At 32.7% G+C, this 16,090-nt stretch overlaps 2 protein-coding genes and 2 non-coding genes across 5 annotated transcripts; all 4 read left to right on the forward strand.

The window, feature by feature from the left end:
* The first annotated feature begins 1,200 nt into the window (after nucleotides 1–1,200).
* LOC111785973 (RNA-binding protein) lies at nucleotides 1,201–3,432 on the forward strand. The gene is made up of 5 exons (XM_023666329.2): nucleotides 1,201–1,360; nucleotides 1,439–1,559; nucleotides 1,867–2,137; nucleotides 2,222–2,344; nucleotides 3,180–3,432. Exons 1-5 carry the CDS (start codon nucleotides 1,281–1,283, stop codon nucleotides 3,299–3,301), a joined length of 717 nt encoding a protein of 238 aa, XP_023522097.2. The 5' UTR covers nucleotides 1,201–1,280; the 3' UTR covers nucleotides 3,302–3,432.
* Nucleotides 3,433–3,962: 530 nt separating this feature from the next.
* On the forward strand, nucleotides 3,963–4,047 carry TRNAM-CAU (transfer RNA methionine (anticodon CAU)). The gene is given in 2 exon segments: nucleotides 3,963–4,000; nucleotides 4,012–4,047. It is a non-coding gene; the product is annotated as a tRNA-Met (tRNA).
* A 77-nt stretch (nucleotides 4,048–4,124) lies between these two features.
* Nucleotides 4,125–4,209, forward strand: TRNAM-CAU (transfer RNA methionine (anticodon CAU)). The gene is given in 2 exon segments: nucleotides 4,125–4,162; nucleotides 4,174–4,209. It is a non-coding gene; the product is annotated as a tRNA-Met (tRNA).
* A 1,911-nt stretch (nucleotides 4,210–6,120) lies between these two features.
* Nucleotides 6,121–15,744, forward strand: LOC111800066 (glutathione reductase, cytosolic). Of its 2 annotated transcripts, none has more exons than XM_087126248.1 (17): nucleotides 6,121–6,309; nucleotides 6,865–7,007; nucleotides 7,222–7,286; nucleotides 7,398–7,467; nucleotides 7,784–7,855; nucleotides 8,653–8,856; nucleotides 9,807–9,880; nucleotides 9,958–10,041; nucleotides 10,395–10,482; nucleotides 10,584–10,665; nucleotides 11,923–11,996; nucleotides 13,400–13,507; nucleotides 13,604–13,668; nucleotides 14,300–14,413; nucleotides 15,100–15,199; nucleotides 15,280–15,333; nucleotides 15,493–15,744. In XM_087126248.1, exons 2-17 carry the CDS (start codon nucleotides 6,867–6,869, stop codon nucleotides 15,586–15,588), a joined length of 1,491 nt encoding a protein of 496 aa, XP_086982374.1. In that variant the 5' UTR covers nucleotides 6,121–6,309; nucleotides 6,865–6,866; the 3' UTR covers nucleotides 15,589–15,744. The 2 variants fall into 2 exon arrangements, with proteins under 2 accessions (XP_086982374.1, XP_086982373.1); XM_087126247.1 differs by having other exon boundaries at nucleotides 6,122–6,309; nucleotides 6,843–7,007.
* Nucleotides 15,745–16,090: the final 346 nt, after the last annotated feature.

The raw sequence follows: 16,090 nt of genomic DNA on the forward strand, positions 1-16,090 counted from the left end.
CTAATTATTTTCACAAGAAAATTAATTTAATTCTCTATTTTATATTTATTTCCAACACTTTTAATCCATCTACCAATTTTAAAGTATATAAATAAATTGTTACGTAATTTTTATGGTTTAAAATTCCAGATATTAAATTATTATATATTAAAATTATTTTATCAACATTATTTGCACTATTTTTTTTTAATCTAAAGTGTGTTTTGCATCCTTTTAAAGGTTTAAATACATATTATTATTAATTTAAAAGCCCTTTTTATAATTATTTTGTTTTTTTTAATGTATTTTAAAATTATAATTGTTTTCTTTTTTAGTAAATATTCAACTTTTATTTAAAATACATTTAAATTCTAAATTAAATTATTTTTTTTTTAATTTTTAGAATGTTTAAAAAAAGAATAATAAATAAACAAAATTATTGGCGAAAATAAAGTATTTATAAGTTAAAATTTTAAATATATAAAAGGAAGAAAAAGGGTCCAATAAAACTACAAGTTTTTATTTAAAAAAAAACATAATTCAACAACTACAATATTTAAATAAAATGTTAGATTAAATATCTAATCATAGTTAAAAAAATGATTAATGGATTAATAAATTCCAATTTTGTGTTTTTTTTGAGGCAAAATTCAAAATTTTATCCAATATTTTATGAATTAAAAAAAATGCAACCCAAAATTAAAATTTTAAAAATTTATTTGATACAAAATTAACCATATATATATATATATATATATATATATAAACGGCTTCAAACGACTTAGTCTTATTTTTATTTTATTTTTTAAAATTAAGCTTATAAATATTATATTCATACCTATCGGATTTTGTCTATGTTTTCAAAATCTAACCTAATTTTAAAAAAAATAAAATAATTTTTTTAAAAATTTAGAAATGGATTATAAATTCAAATGTTTTCTTAAAAAAAATTGATAAAGATTTGTTTTTTTATTTGTAAGAATTAAAACGTATAAATAATACTTCAAGTTTTTATTTTTAAAATTAAAAAATTGCTTTTATTTTTTTCAAAATTGATTAAGAGTTAAAATGCATTGAAAGAAAAAAATATGAAAATTATTAAAAGAAATATAATAAAGTAAGAATAATTATTAAAAAAAAAAAAACAGTAAATAGTTATATATAATTTAAAACGAATTACAATGTTTTCGAAAACGGTGCTTTCAAAATTCGTGGCGGGAAAAGACTACATATACGAAAGAGGGAGAGGGAATTTTAAAATCCGTCCTCCTAAAATTTTCCGACATTTCAAGTTCGAGCAAATGAACAACGAGCGTCCTACGATTAGGGTTTTCGGCCAGCGTTCAATTTCATCTTCTTTCCGCTCCTGTTCTTCAAATCCGTAATCTATCGGTCATGATTCCTATTTTTTATGTGCTTATTAATTTGTTGTACGTTTTTAATTTATGGATTGAAACAGTTTCAAGAGTTCGAATGAAGTTTCCGAAAGCAAATCTACGAAGAAGAGCTCGCATTTGTCGCTCTCGGAATTCCTCGATCGAAAACTGCCGGAATCTTTCGTACCACAGAGGACGGTGAAGGTAACGAGTTTTGCCTCAGTTTTTTCTCTGTCTGCCTGTCAATTGGAGTTTTAGATTGCGTTTATTTAGGTCTGATTTTTCGATCGGACGTAGAAAATTGAAATGAGAAGATGATCGATGAAATTCAATGGTGATTTTAACTTCGGTGACGATTTGATTTCTTCTTCTTTATTTTTATACGGCTTTAAAAAACTATTTATTGATGAATCTTTAATTTCATGTGAATTATGCGAAATACTGAGAGGAAAAAGGGGGAAATGAAATTTAGAGTGTTAGGAAAGCCATTGATTCCGTTCTTTATACACAGGGGAAGTCCACGCCCTTCTCCTCACTGCAGGGTCCAAGGGATGCAAATAGCTCCATGAATAAACCGATTGGAATTCATTATGAGACGGATTCCCAGACAGAATCAGCTATTTCAAAGGTGCTTTTTGAAGAGTTCAAGCGTTCTGAACCAAACCAAAGTGAAAGCTCAGTTTTAAGCGGTGCTAGTGAAGCAGATATCTTCAGTACAGATGATATGCTAGAATCGAGGAAAAGAAAGATGTTAAGTGAAGGCTTTGCTTCCACTACCCCATGTAATTGGCTTACTCTCGTATGCTATGAAGATTTTGTGTTTGAATAGCTGATGATACTTGAACTTTGTTAACTTTTACCATCAGGTGAGAGCCAAGCGAGGAAGAAGAATGTGGTAGTTCTTGGAGGCGACCCAAAACCCGAGAAAAAGAGAAGGGTGGCAGTTCATGATATCAGAAACAAAAAACCAAAACCTCTCTACAATCACTGTAAGTATTTGCCATCTTCTAAATACGCTTTTGTTTCTCATATGAATTGCCTCCTTCTCCCTTTGCTCGGATTTTAAACTGTGATGTCCATATTGGTTGGGGAGGAGAACAAACCACTATTTATAAGGGTGTGGAAACTTTCCCCTAACGCGTTTTAAAGCCTTGAGTGAAAACCCAAAGAGGACAATATCTGCTAGCAGTAGACTTGAGCCGTTACAAATGGTATCAGAGTCATACACCGGACGGTGTGTCAGCCTTCTCGCTGTTCCTCAAAGGGGGTAGACACGAGGCGGTGTGCCAGTAAGGACGCCGGCCCCAAAGGGGTGGATTTGGGGGCGGTCCCACATCAATGGGAGGAAGGAAAGAGTGCCAGCGAGGACGCTTGTCCTAAAGGGGGTGGATTGTGATGTCCCTCGAGGGAAAGCCCGAAAAAGAAACCCCAAAGAGAACAATATTTACTAGCGGTAGCTATGTATTCTAAACTTAGGTTTAGATCAGTAATATATTTAAATTTTTTAAAACTAATTTGATTTATATGATTAAATTTATGTTTAATTTAATCCTGTATTTTGAGAAAGGTTAAAATAAAAAATTCAAAAACTTATTAGAATCCATTAAATACCATTTAAAAGATTTACCATCAAATAGATAGAAATTTTAAAATTTAAGAATTTATCGAACCAAATAAGGTTGGAGGTTAAAAAATAGTTTTTTAAAGGTAAAGTTTAAAGAATAAAAGTACATATTTACAGTTATATATGGTAACTTCTTCGGTTTAAACTGTTTTATTAACCTTGTGATTCATGGTAACTTCTTGATTTCGGCAACTGAGCAGACGCAAGTGGCGGTGGGTGGTGGGACTGCGACATGGAAGGTGTTGATAGCGAAGAGGTTGGGCTTGGTGAAGTATGGGAAGGAGTTGGGTCTACTACGCTTGGAGGAATAGAATGGCATTGAGTTTCTTGGCGCTTCATCCTCTTCACACTGTAAATATTCTCTTTTCTCTAGACTTTTTTTTGTCATTTTGCTTCTAATCATTGTCTTAGATTGTTTGACAATTGAGTTCTCTATAAATTTTTCTTCTAGAACTGTTTTGTTGATTTGTGTTAGATCACATAGGTAGGTTGAATTTATTATCATTTTGTTGATTTGTTATAATTGATATATTAGATAGAATTTATAAAATTAAAAAAGAAAAAAAATTGATTTTGTATTCGATGAGAAGCATATAAATTGAATGTATGATATATTTTAACTAATTAAGACATACACGTTCAACTGAGAAATTGTTAATTGATAGTTTTGTATAATTAATTAACATACACGTTGGACTAAGATATTGGATATTTGAATCTTTTGATTGTCACATTTTAATGAATATAATTTAAAAACATATATATTTTCATGCTTGACAAATTGAGTTTGAAATTTAAAAGGAAATAATATATATTATCTAAGAAAAAAGTCATATTCTAAATTTTAATTATATGAAGATCAAATTAAAACTTTTTAAACGATAAGAGTTTAAATAATTAAAAAAAGTACCAAATAACTAAATTTATCGTACCACGTCATGTTCTAATTATTTAAGTAAAAATAAAGTTGCTTGTCCCATCAAGGGGTGGTGGCGCAGTTGGCTAGCGCGTAGGTCTCATAGCTTAAGAGTTATCCTGAGGTCGAGAGTTCGAGCCTCTCTCACCCCAAACACCTTTTTTTTCTTTTCCCGTTTTGCGTTCTCCTTCGATAGACTTTATTGAGCTTCTACAAGTTGTCCCATCAAGGGGTGGTGGCGCAGTTGGCTAGCGCGTAGGTCTCATAGCTAAAGAGTTATCCTGAGGTCGAGAGTTCGAGCCTCTCTCACCCCAATCACCTTTCTTTTTTTCTTTTTCCGTTTTGCGTTCTCCTTCAATAGAGTCCAGTGGGCTTCTACAAGGCCCACATATTGATGGGCCATTATACTCAAGGCCCTTGATACTTGCAGCTGCTGATTGCAAACACTTGCCTTTTTTTTTCTTTTTTTTTAATATACATGTAATTCTATTTAATAATTAGGCTTTATGAATGGAAGAGATTCAATCCTCACTCATTTTATTAATAAATAAAAAATTATTATAATATTTTTGTGCATACTAAAACATTTCATTCCGTTCGGGTTAAGTTGAACTATAAGTGGTCGCTTAAAAAAATATTTATACTCGACATCAATCTCGAGATTGAAAAATGGGACAAAATAAAGAAGTAGTTGAAAACGCTTTAAAGAGTTTGAACATAAGGAGCGTAATAAAAATAGATTCCAAATTAAGAAGGAAAACAAACACATAGAATGATGGAATCTTTCAATAGGCAAAGAGAGCAAAAAAAATGAGTGTAATGGACCATTTCATTAAATTCATACCTTATTCAACACGTAAGTAATTGAAACTCGATCTAAAGTATATGCTTTTTACTTAAATATAATTGTGTTTTATTCTTGAAATTGAAGATTTGGTTTCTTAATCAATAAGTAATTGAAGCTCGATTTTACTATAACGAGTATGTGTTTTTTTGTTGGATGATAAAAGTCCCACGTCGACTATTTTAAGGGAATCATCATGGGTTTATAATCAAGGAATACTATCTCTATTGGTACGAGGTATTTTGGGGAAAGCCAAAGCAAAGCCATGAGAGCTTTATGCTCAAAGTGGACAATATCATACCACCCTCGAGAGTCGTGTTCATTTAACATGGTATCAGAGTCATGCCCTAAACTTAGTCGTGTCATGGTAAATCCTCAAATGTCGAACAAATGACTTAAAAAAAAAAGGAGTCGAGTCTCCTCGAAGGCATAGTAAAAAATGACTAAGACTAAAGAAAAAAAAACAGGAGTCGAGTCTCGATTAAGGGGAGACGTACTTTGTTCGAGGGGGGTGTTGGATGATGAAAGTCTCACATCGACTAATTTAGGGAATGATTATGAATTTATAATTCAAGAAATACTATCTCCATTGATCTGAAGCTTTTTGGAAAGTCAAAAGCAAAGCCACGATAACTTAGGCTCAAAATAGACATAACTTCATAAGCACCCGTAACTTTTGTGTATAAAGGTATAAATATTTAGATTTGGGTGAAAATTTAATTACCTTGCTGTAATTTTTAGATTTTGGTCATGGATTTTTTAAAATAACCTATAGAGTAAATATTAAATTTATAGAATTATAGAACTTTTGTGTATAAAGGTATAAATAATTGTAGAACTTTTGTGTATAAAGGTATAAATATTTAGATTTGGGTGAAAATTTAATTACCTTGCTGTAATTTTTAGATTTTGGTCATGGATTTTTTAAAATAACCTATAAAGTAAATATTAAATTTATAGAATTATAGAACTTTTGTGTATAAAGGTAAAAATATTTAGATTTGGGTGAAAATTTTGGGTGAAAATTTAATTACCTTGCTGTAATTTTTAGATTTTGGTAAAGGATTCTTTAAAATAACCTATAGAGTAAATATTAAATTTATAGAATTATAGATATTTAATTATTGTATAGATATATGAAGTAAAATTAAAAATTCCGAATATTATAAAGCAAAAAGAATTAAAATTTAAAATTAAAGCTAAAAATTTACAGAGTATTTATTAGTATTTTTAAAAATAAAATTAAATAGAAAAATAGATTTGAGGGGAAAAAAAGTTGGAAAAAGTGATGCGGACAAAATTACTGGGTTTACGGCGCCAGTAAGCGACGGTTAAAACGGCGACACGTCATCATCCGATGGATATAAAATAACTGGAACGAAGATGCCGGGTAGCCGCACGGCATTTGGCAGATTTTTTTCTCTTCGCGGTCTCCATCGTTCTCACTGAGTCACAGCTCGGTACATATAAATACAGCCAATCATCGCTCGGCTTTCGAGCCGTCGTTTTCTCCTTTCTTCTCTGTTGAAGCCCTAGAGTTTCTCCTCTTGCAGCCATCAACTTCATCGAGGTAGATTCTGTTGCTATTTTCTGTTTCTTTGCTAAGAAAATGATGGAAGTGGAAGTGGAAAATGATAGAAATATATGTCCCTGGAGGTTTTGGTTGCCTGCTTATTTGTTTTAACTTGAGAAGTGAATGCTTGGTGATTTTTGTTTTTTTGTTTGATTTTCTTTTAATACCGAAGGTTTTATGGTCAGTGTCAGAGATCTTGGTTGTTGAGGCATGGAGTTTGAATGTTTGATGCGTTGATTGACTGTTCTTGTGTGTTAGTAGCGTTTGGATGAGCTAAGATTCGTGAATTTCTTTGGTTCTTCTATTTTTATATGTACTCGCCAGGTTGACTGTTGATTTTTCTTATGTACTTCTGATTAGTGGCGACGGCGGATTAGGAATTTTAATTTGACTTTTGTTTCTCTAATAACAAATCGTTAGTTCTTCATTTGAAGGCATATCGTTTGCGAGTTCCTTGCGTCTAAATGCATTCAGCTCTATCGTTTGATTGTTTGTTGTTTGTCTATTTGGTGAATTTCTGTTTACCGCAGTTTTAGCTCGAATATTCATCAGCTATGTCGAGGAAGATGCTCATAGATGGGGAACTGAGCCATCCGGCTGAAGCGGAGGAACGCTACGACTTCGATTTATTTGTTATTGGAGCAGGAAGTGGTGGTGTTCGTGCTAGTAGATTTTCAGCTAGTCATGGAGCGAAGGTTTCATATATCGGCTTAAATAGATTTTGATGGTTGAATTATTTTATTTTTCATATGTATATCGATGATTTATTTCTAGCTATCTGTACAGCTTTTAGCATTGATGTTGTTAAGCCTATGTTTTTTTCTGTCAACTGTTATTCTCATCTGGTATTTTCTTCAAAGAATCGGTTGCTTAACATTTTGCTTATTACATTTGAAAATATGTTTGAAGGTTGGCATCTGTGAGCTTCCATTCGATCCAATCAGCTCAGAAGTAATTGGAGGAATTGGCGGAACGTAAGTTGTCCTTCAAAGCTCTCAATTATTATTTTTAATTGTTTTTACAAATTTAATGTAGAGGTTACTGAACATTCTTTATCATATTTTATCTCTTATTCTGGAATTCAGGTGTGTTATTCGTGGTTGTGTTCCCAAAAAGATTCTGATGTATGGGGCAACTTTTGGTCCTGAGCTTCAGGTTAGTAGAATGTAATGTCTATAACTTTTATTTTTACGAGAATGCAACAGAGTTCATTAGTTTTCGTTAAGCAGCAATATTGGTATATTTTCACTTTGGAACACCTTCCCCCCAACCGTGAAGCACCGGTGGTTTTAACTTGAATTTGACCGTTAGTCCTCAGCCTCCAGCATGCATGCTAGCTTTAGTATTTCTTAGAGTGAGATATGATTGTAGGCTGCATTTAAAGAGTCATTTTGAAGTTATTAGTAATCTTGTTCTGTGGACATGAATATTGTGAAAAAAGTTCTGTATTTATCCTGTGTTGTTTGTGTAGGATGCTCGAAGTTATGGTTGGGATGTGCATGAGAAAGTGGATTTTGATTGGAAGAAGCTTTTGAAAAAGAAGGTGTGTTTCTTGCACTTTAATGTTTTGCATGTTACCTCTGATCAATTTCAGAACTAACTTTATAGAGCTTGATTTTTCTGTGAAGTACATAATTCATTTTGATTAGATTTCTTGGGTATAAGTATATAAAAAGTTGGGCTGTAGCTAGTTGTAAGAGATTCTCCGAAGGTTGCAATAATAACTCTGCTGGTAATTGTGTGTCACACTGTTAGGGCAAGGAATGCTGTAAATCTGCTCTAATACAGTGAGACTAAATTATATTTGCAATAAACTCTCTAAGTTATTTCCATGATTTAAGCGAAAATTACCAATAGTGCAGTCTGATGCGAAGAGGGGCAGTGGTCCTCCCCAGTTCAAGGAAAGTAATTATAGCTCCTGATTTGTTTCTTCTGTCACCTACCTGCCTGTAGTTTTTACCCAATTCAGTATGTCTCTTTTTGGAATTTTCCTTTTTGAAACCTATTGGTTGGTGAATAGAAGAAAGTGGTTAATCCTAACGTGCAAAACTAGGAGTTGGAGTTGTGCATTTGATCTTCGTATTTCGTAAGATGTTTTGAGAATGTAGCATTTAATCCAAATTGTCAAATTCAATGTTGGAAAGTCAAATTTAGTTGTTTTAGTACACTTCTCAGATATGACCAATTTATCATTTCTTCTGGCACCATTTTTGTTATCCATAGTAATACTTCCAGGAATTAGCGAAGAATTGTCATTATGTCCTTAATTTTGTTTTATTTGATATCAGATTTTCTTGTCTAATATTGAGGCATATACTTTTGTTATCTTTTGAATTGTAGACAGATGAGATAGTACGATTAAATGGAATTTACAAGCGTTTACTGACTAAGTCGGGAGTAAAAATGTATGAAGGAGAGGGAAAGATTGTTGGTCCACATGAAGTTGAGGTGACACAACTTGATGGTACCAAAATAGGCTATTCAGCAAAGCACATTCTGATTGCGACTGGCAGTAGAGCTGTCATTCCTGATATTCCTGGGAAGGTAGCATTCTTCTTCTTCTTCTTCTTTTTCCTTCTTTCTTCCTTTAATCTGTGCCAACATTTTTTTTTCTTAAAAAAAACAATATTTTCACTATAAGAAGTGTTAATTCCTAGGAGAACTGAAATTCTGTATGTTTTTTATTTTATTTTATTTTTCACATATTTTATATTGGCCTTACTGCTTTCTATTTGAAATCACAGAGGAATTGTGTTCTGATTGGGCTTTGATTCGTTCCAAGCTTCCTCGTATTCTCATGTACATTACATACTAAAAGTCTCGAGGGTGTTGAGAAGTTGCATGGTCATGTTGATCATAAGTTAGAAAGTTGGGCACATAAACAGTGATTTAAAGTTCTGAAGAATTGAATTCAGTAAAGTGCTCGGGATTTTGTTGGACATTACTATATTCACATGATTGTGGTTCTAGGTTATGAAGTGCGCTTTCAGTGTACCCAGGTGTTCATAAACATGGAATCGTAATGCTAATTGAAAACGTTTGTGCTACTTTTGATAGTCTTCTTGCTGAACTTTGTCTTGAAATCATAATATGACTTGAAGTTCTCAAAAGCTCCCCGTAAGAAAATGGCTCAGCTCAATATGGATGCTGAATAACGTTGTGCTATCAATTGAGGAGCTTTGAGTATGGATATACAATTCAATTTATTCCTTTTCTTTGTCATTGATTCTTCATGATTAGCTTCATCTTTTGTAACTAAAATTTTCCGGATGTAGTTTTGTGGACTTAAACCATCGTGTGAACATTTTATTTTCATGAATGATGGTTGTCTTTGCTTTAGCATGTCAAATTTGTAAGGACTTGATGCACTTCTTTTGTCTGGTACATTTTCTTTGGCTTACTTTTGGAAAACGTTTGGTTCATCTAATGCAATTCTAAAGGCCCAATCTTTACTTTTATTATTCTCCTCTTACTGTATGTTTGCAAATTTCTAGGAGTTGGGGATAACATCTGATGAGGCTTTGAGTTTGGAGGAGTTGCCTAAGCGTGTTGTGGTGCTTGGAGGAGGGTGCGTTCTCTCTATTTTATTGGCACATCTGCTTCGGGCTTCATGATTGAGGATCATAAGTCTTTTTCTGTTATTAGGTACATTGCTGTTGAATTTGCTTCAATCTGGAATGGTATGGGTGCTAAGGTTGAACTATGTTTCAGAAGGGAACTTCCACTGGGGTATAATATCTTATCCTATGCTCTTTTATCCTTTCAATGATTTTCGAAGGATCAAACTGCCTGATACTGGATACAGATTATAGAAACTGTATGATGCGGTGCTATAGTTGCTAATATCTTCTGCAACTCTAATAGCCACTGACCCTTTACTCTTCTGGACCATTTGTTAACGAAGACATCAAATCACGGGTCCAAAAAAATAAAATAAAAATAATAATAACAGAAAAGAAAAAAGATAAAAAAATATGACCCAGTGTGTATGCATCCTGATATTATCGGTTGCTATGTGCTGGTGTTTTTATTATGTTATACTACTGGTCTTGGATGTTATAACTAAAAACGTTATTTTTCAGAGGTTTTGATGATGAAATGAGAGCAGTGGTTGCAAGGAATCTGGAAGGCAGAGGAATTAATATGCACCCAAGAACAAATTTGACAGAAGTATTTTCCATGATTTTCCCTCTTTTAACCTATTTCAAATGTTTCCATTGTATGTATTTAAACATTTTGATAATACCGGTCCCAATTTTCTGTCATCTCAGTTGATAAAATCAGAGAACGGCATAAAAGTTATCACGGATCATGGTGAGGAGTTGTTAGCAGATGTCGTGTTGTTTGCAACTGGTAATTATCTTCTTACGTTTAATAACCTCTTGAAAATTTATTGCACTTAGTTGTTTTCCGTGCAGTTTGTGTAGAACCAGCGAGGGAAAGAATTGAAAAATCTAGACTTATTGGCAAATGGCTTAAAATGTATCGTCCTGAATTCTAAATAAAAATGTACCAAATGATTCACTCGAGAGATTCAAATTACTTGAAAATAAATTGAGAAAATAAGAGAAGTTTTACTTATAAGCTTTAAAATGCTCTGCTTATCAAAAGTTAGGATGATGCACCAGACACCATAAGGTTTTCAGTTCAGCCTCTGAACTGAAGTACTACAATCGGATTAAACAAACCTAATTGATGTTCTAGATTGGGGCTAAAAGGAGATCGAAAGATAGTCAGAGAAAGGAGATTTATGGAGTATTGGCTTTTAAGTCATTGACCAGATGAGAGAATAAATGAAGATTATTCAATTGGTGAAGCGGAGTGATGACAACACCCTAGTAAACGGTCTTAATTGAGCTGTAGTCATTAGAGGTTATTTTTGGTGGAAAGATATGGTGATATGAGGTCATAATTATCTTATGATAAATATTTGAGCTAATTCTCTATATATTTTTTTAAAAAATAGAAACAACTTTTGAAGCTAATTCTTTATATTTATTAGGCACTGAAAATAAAATTACGTTATTTAATAATTTCTAACGTGATGTCTTTAGATTAAATTATATTTAGCTACAATACATCTTATATACGCATGAAAAAATATACTAATTATAGCTTGGATACCTATTGATGATATGCAGTTAGACATGAATCTGATGAATTTAACTTTAGTAATAAAACAAATAGGTCTTATCCTCTCTTCTATAAAGGAATGTTGTACAGATAAATGTGTTTGAGAAATGATACTTGTTTTGACAATTATGGGTGTGATCTAGTGGTAAAATGGTCGAGTTGTGAGCCCAAGAAGCTTTAAGGTTGTAGTTTCCCGCCATATTGGTTTCCTATTGAATATCATATCATTTTACCCAGCACCAAATGTTGCACAATTAAAAAATTTTACTTTTTTAGTTTACAATTTGACTTACTTCATCTGCGTGAATATCTAAACTCAAATAGTCCCCAAGTTTGTTGTATGGAAATTTAGGACGAGGTTAATAGGATCAATTTTAATTTCTGGTTGTATACTGAGGATTTAATGTTTAGTTGTTCTCTCAAGTATTTCATTATTTTTTGCACAATAAGTTGATAAGTGACAAGTTTGTGTTACAGGTCGTGCTCCTAATTCAAAAAGATTAAATTTGAAAGCAGTTGGTGTCGAAGTTGATGAACATGGTGCTGTGAAGGTGATTATCTATCTTGACTTTTTATTATTGCATATCGTTTCCCCCCCCCCCCCCCCCCCCCCCTCTCTGGGTTTCTGTTACCAAGGAGTTCAGTATTTATTTGTAATCTCTCTTTCTTTTAGCTTTTTAGTTCTTGTTAGTTTTTTTTGTTGGCTCGTTTTGTTTTTGTTTTTCGTTTTTAGTATCATACTTACGATTTCTTTCTTTTGTTCATTCTCAATGGAAGTTGGGATTTTCATCTAAAAGAAAATGCTCATTGTTTTCCGATTTCTTTCAAAAAGATTACATCTGTTTCACGTTTTCTTCTAATAGTCACTTTTAAAGATTGTAATGTGTTTGTTTTGCTCTGAACTCTTTGTGTGGGGCAGCTAAGCTTTCATTTATAGGCTGTCGGTCACCTTCGTTTCCCTAGAAATATTTTGTGGAACGAGTGCTGCTACAAGGCGTGAAAAGTAGTAATTATGGAAAAAAGAAAAGCTGCAATATGAGTTGTGACATTTATATCTGCTAATATGGTGTCAAGCTCATCATTAATTTGTGCAGATAGAGGCTTTGAGTGGTAAATAATTGGAACTAGTTACTTTCACCCGACCAAAAGCACCATTGGTCATTTTTTATGGATTTAACAATAGAAAGTTTATTGCGTGTGAGATCCCATGTCGGTTAGGAAGAGCAAAACATTCTTTATAAAGTTGTGGAAACCTCTCCTTAGCAGACACATTTTAAAATCTTGAGGAGAAGTCTGGAAGGGAAAGGCCAAAGATGACAATATCTGTTAGCGGTGGACTTGGGCTGTTACAAATGGTATCAGAGCCAAATATTGGGCCATGTGCCAACGAGGAGTCTAAGCCCGCCCCGAAGGAGGGTGGACACGAGGCGATGTGCCAGCAAGGACGCTGGGTCCCGAAGAGGGATGGATTGGGGGTCCCATATCAATTGGAGAAGGAAACGAGTGCCAGCGAGGACGCTGAGTCTCGAAGGAGGGTGGGACTCTAAGATCGGTTGGGGAGAAGAACGAAACATTCTTTGTAAGGGTGTAGAAACCTCTCCCTAATATACGCATTTTAAAACCTTGTGGAGAAGCCCGAAAGGAAGAGTCCAAAGAAGACAATATCTGTTAGGAGTGGACTTAAACATCTGTTACATAGTCGTATTTGAGGAATTGAAACACATTTCACGAGTGCATTGTGTGAAGTGCATTGAGGTCCGGATTTGAGTAGATGGTTTTACAGGATGTGTAGCATATAAGTAGAAAACTTAGGGACCAATTTCCTTTTTAACAATAAAATCAATATATACACACACATTATAATCTTGGCTAGACATTATGCATTGAGAAAACCATGTTAAGGAATTTGTGTGTCCTGTTTCAATCGTTTTTAGAGGAAATGCTTCCTTGTCAGGTGGATGATTATTCACGCACGAGTGTACCTAGTATATGGGCTGTTGGAGATGTTACTAACCGAATGAATCTTACGCCCGTGGCTTTAATGGAGGGATCATTCTTTGCAGTATGTATTCTATTACATTCTTTCCAACATTAATCTATTAACAACTCTTTGCCATATTATTCATATTCATATATTTCTTTTTCTATTTATTTGCAGAACACTGTTTTTGGCGGTGAACCTACCAAACCAGATTACAATCATGTGCCCTATGCTGTATTCTGGTAACAAATTGCTCTCTTTTAGAAGCACCCATTTATTAGAAAGGCAATAGTTTAAAGTGTGTTTAGTATAGATTAATAAGTGATTTGAGGATGATCAAAAGTTATTTTAAGAAATAAATTGCTTCAAAGAATTGGATTAATTTAAAAACCTGTTATGAAGAAACACGACCAATAAATTATCTAAAAATGACGCTAAAATGATTAGCTAGAAATCCTCAAGATATGTACTTCAAATGTAAGCTTAATGAGTGATTTTAGGATGATCGAGAGTGTTTAAACTAGAAGGTACTCTTAACAAAATATATATATATATATATATATATATATATATATATATATATATATATATATATATATATATATATATATATATATATATAATCTGTTCGTACTAGAATGGTTGTAAATGTTAGACGAACACGACTCTGTACAATAGTATAATATTGTCCACTTTGAGCATAAGCTCTAATGGCTTTGTTTTGGGCTTCTCCAAAAGGCCTCAAACCAATGGAGAAAGTATTCTTTGTTTATAAACCCATGATCATTCCCTAAATTAGCGGATGCGTGACTTTCATCATCCAACAGTAAGTACATCATTTGTTTATTATTATTTATTCTGCTCGGTTTGCAGCATACCACCTCTCTCTGTTGTGGGCCTAAGTGAAGAAGAAGCTATACAAAGAGAAAAGGGTGATATTCTGGTGTTCACTTCTTCCTTCAATCCAATGAAGAATACAATCTCTGGGTACGTACAACTAATTCACTTCAAAACTTCATTAATATTATGGTGATTATGGACTGGAGAGGAGAACCTTCATTTTGACCTATTTTTTCATCTCAATATATAAAATGTGGGCCTAAATTTGTTAGGTTTCCAATGTAATTTCTCACCAGGAACACTAGATTACAAGAATGACCTCCAAAACATTAATCCAAATCCAGTTTGATAGCCCGTTTTGTTTTTTATTTTCTGGTTTTAAAAAATTATATTTGTGTTTTCATATTTTTTAGGTCAACTTTTCACCTTTTTCTTAAAACCGTGTTCTAAACCCTTTTTTCTCTTTAAATAAAATTTTAAAAACTATTTTTTAAAGTTTTCAAAATTTCACTTATTTTTTAAAAAACATTTGGAAGGAAGTAGTGTATATTTATTTTTTAAAAAACATTTGGAAGGAAGTAGTGTATATAAGCTTGATTTTAAAAATTAAACTTTTTATTTATTTATATATATATTTATAGAAAATTTTCATTTGGGAATTGGCATTTTGGTTTACTCAAAACCATTATTGGAACCAGAGTGGTTTTTTTTTTTTTTTTTTTTTTTTTTTTTTTTTGTTAATAATTGGAACCATAATTGATTATTGTGGTGACGTCAGCAGCCTCAATTTGTACTCATATACGCGCATTTGCAATTCTGATTATGTTATATAGACGACAAGAGAAGACAGTGATGAAACTAGTGGTTGATGCTGACACCCAAAAGGTCCTTGGCGCATCCATGTGCGGACCAGATGCTCCCGAAATTATGCAGGTACATTTTTTAATTAATTAATTATTCGTAATTAAAATTGAATTTGATTTACAACATTTATATGATTTGGTTCATTTCAGGGAATTGCTGTCGCTCTAAAATGTGGAGCAACCAAGCAACAGTTTGACAGCACTGTAAGTTTCATCCATCACCTATGCCTTTTGTAGGATAATTAATACATGAATTAAATAAGTGAATAATAAATAAGTACCAATTATGCCTCATAAGACTCGAAACAGTTTGAAAAGTGATTTAAAAAACTCAATGGCCTTTGGGATGGTTACTTGGAACAGGTGGGAATACACCCATCTGCAGCAGAGGAGTTTGTGACGATGCGAACTGTAACCAGGCGAGTTGAAGCGAGTGGCAAATTGAAGACAAATCTGTAATCCTACTCCCCACACATATATTTGTATTTTTATTATTTATTTTATATTGTTGTTTCGGTGTCATTGAGTTTCTCTTGATTGTGGGTAATCATCCTCCATGTGGGCCCAGGGACATACTTTTCTACTGATTTGTTATTGTGCATTCGGTTGTGATGATTTTCGCATCTTTTATTTTTCCCAGATTGATAGGTCCTTTAAGACTTTATTTTTGTTTTTTATTTTTGAAGTTTGGTTGAGTTTTAAAGTATGAAAACCAAATAGTCATCAAGAAAAAGATTCAGCTGATTTTTTTAAATCACTAAACAAAAAAATTTGACTCATCTTTAAAATTTAATGCTAAAAAATTTAGCTACGAGATAAATGAATGATAAATAACTTCAAAGATGTTGATTATAAATGTGTGACTATATATATATATATATGATATTTGAATTTCTAATTTAATCTTCTAATTTTGAAAGAGGTAAAAAAAAATGAAGAAATCTCAACAATAAAAAATAAT

Source organism: Cucurbita pepo, chromosome 8 (genome assembly GCF_057944985.1).
Source record: "Cucurbita pepo subsp. pepo isolate OVF chromosome 8, ASM5794498v1, whole genome shotgun sequence".
Taxonomy (NCBI): domain Eukaryota; kingdom Viridiplantae; phylum Streptophyta; class Magnoliopsida; order Cucurbitales; family Cucurbitaceae; genus Cucurbita; species Cucurbita pepo.

Bases quoted from the DNA above. Each gene is read 5' to 3' on its own strand.
- LOC111785973 (XM_023666329.2), top strand. From the start codon at position 1,281: ATGAACAACGAGCGTCCTACGATTAGGGTTTTCGGCCAGCGTTCAATT. The intron at 1,361-1,438 runs GTAATCTATCGG...GGATTGAAACAG, and splicing joins CGCTCCTGTTCTTCAAATCC to TTTCAAGAGTTCGAATGAAG. The intron at 2,138-2,221 runs GTAATTGGCTTA...TTTTACCATCAG, and splicing joins CTTTGCTTCCACTACCCCAT to GTGAGAGCCAAGCGAGGAAG.
- LOC111800066 (XM_087126248.1), top strand. From the start codon at position 6,867: ATGTCGAGGAAGATGCTCATAGATGGGGAACTGAGCCATCCGGCTGAA. The intron at 7,856-8,652 runs GTGTGTTTCTTG...TTTGAATTGTAG, and splicing joins AGAAGCTTTTGAAAAAGAAG to ACAGATGAGATAGTACGATT. The intron at 9,881-9,957 runs GTGCGTTCTCTC...TTCTGTTATTAG, and splicing joins GTTGTGGTGCTTGGAGGAGG to GTACATTGCTGTTGAATTTG.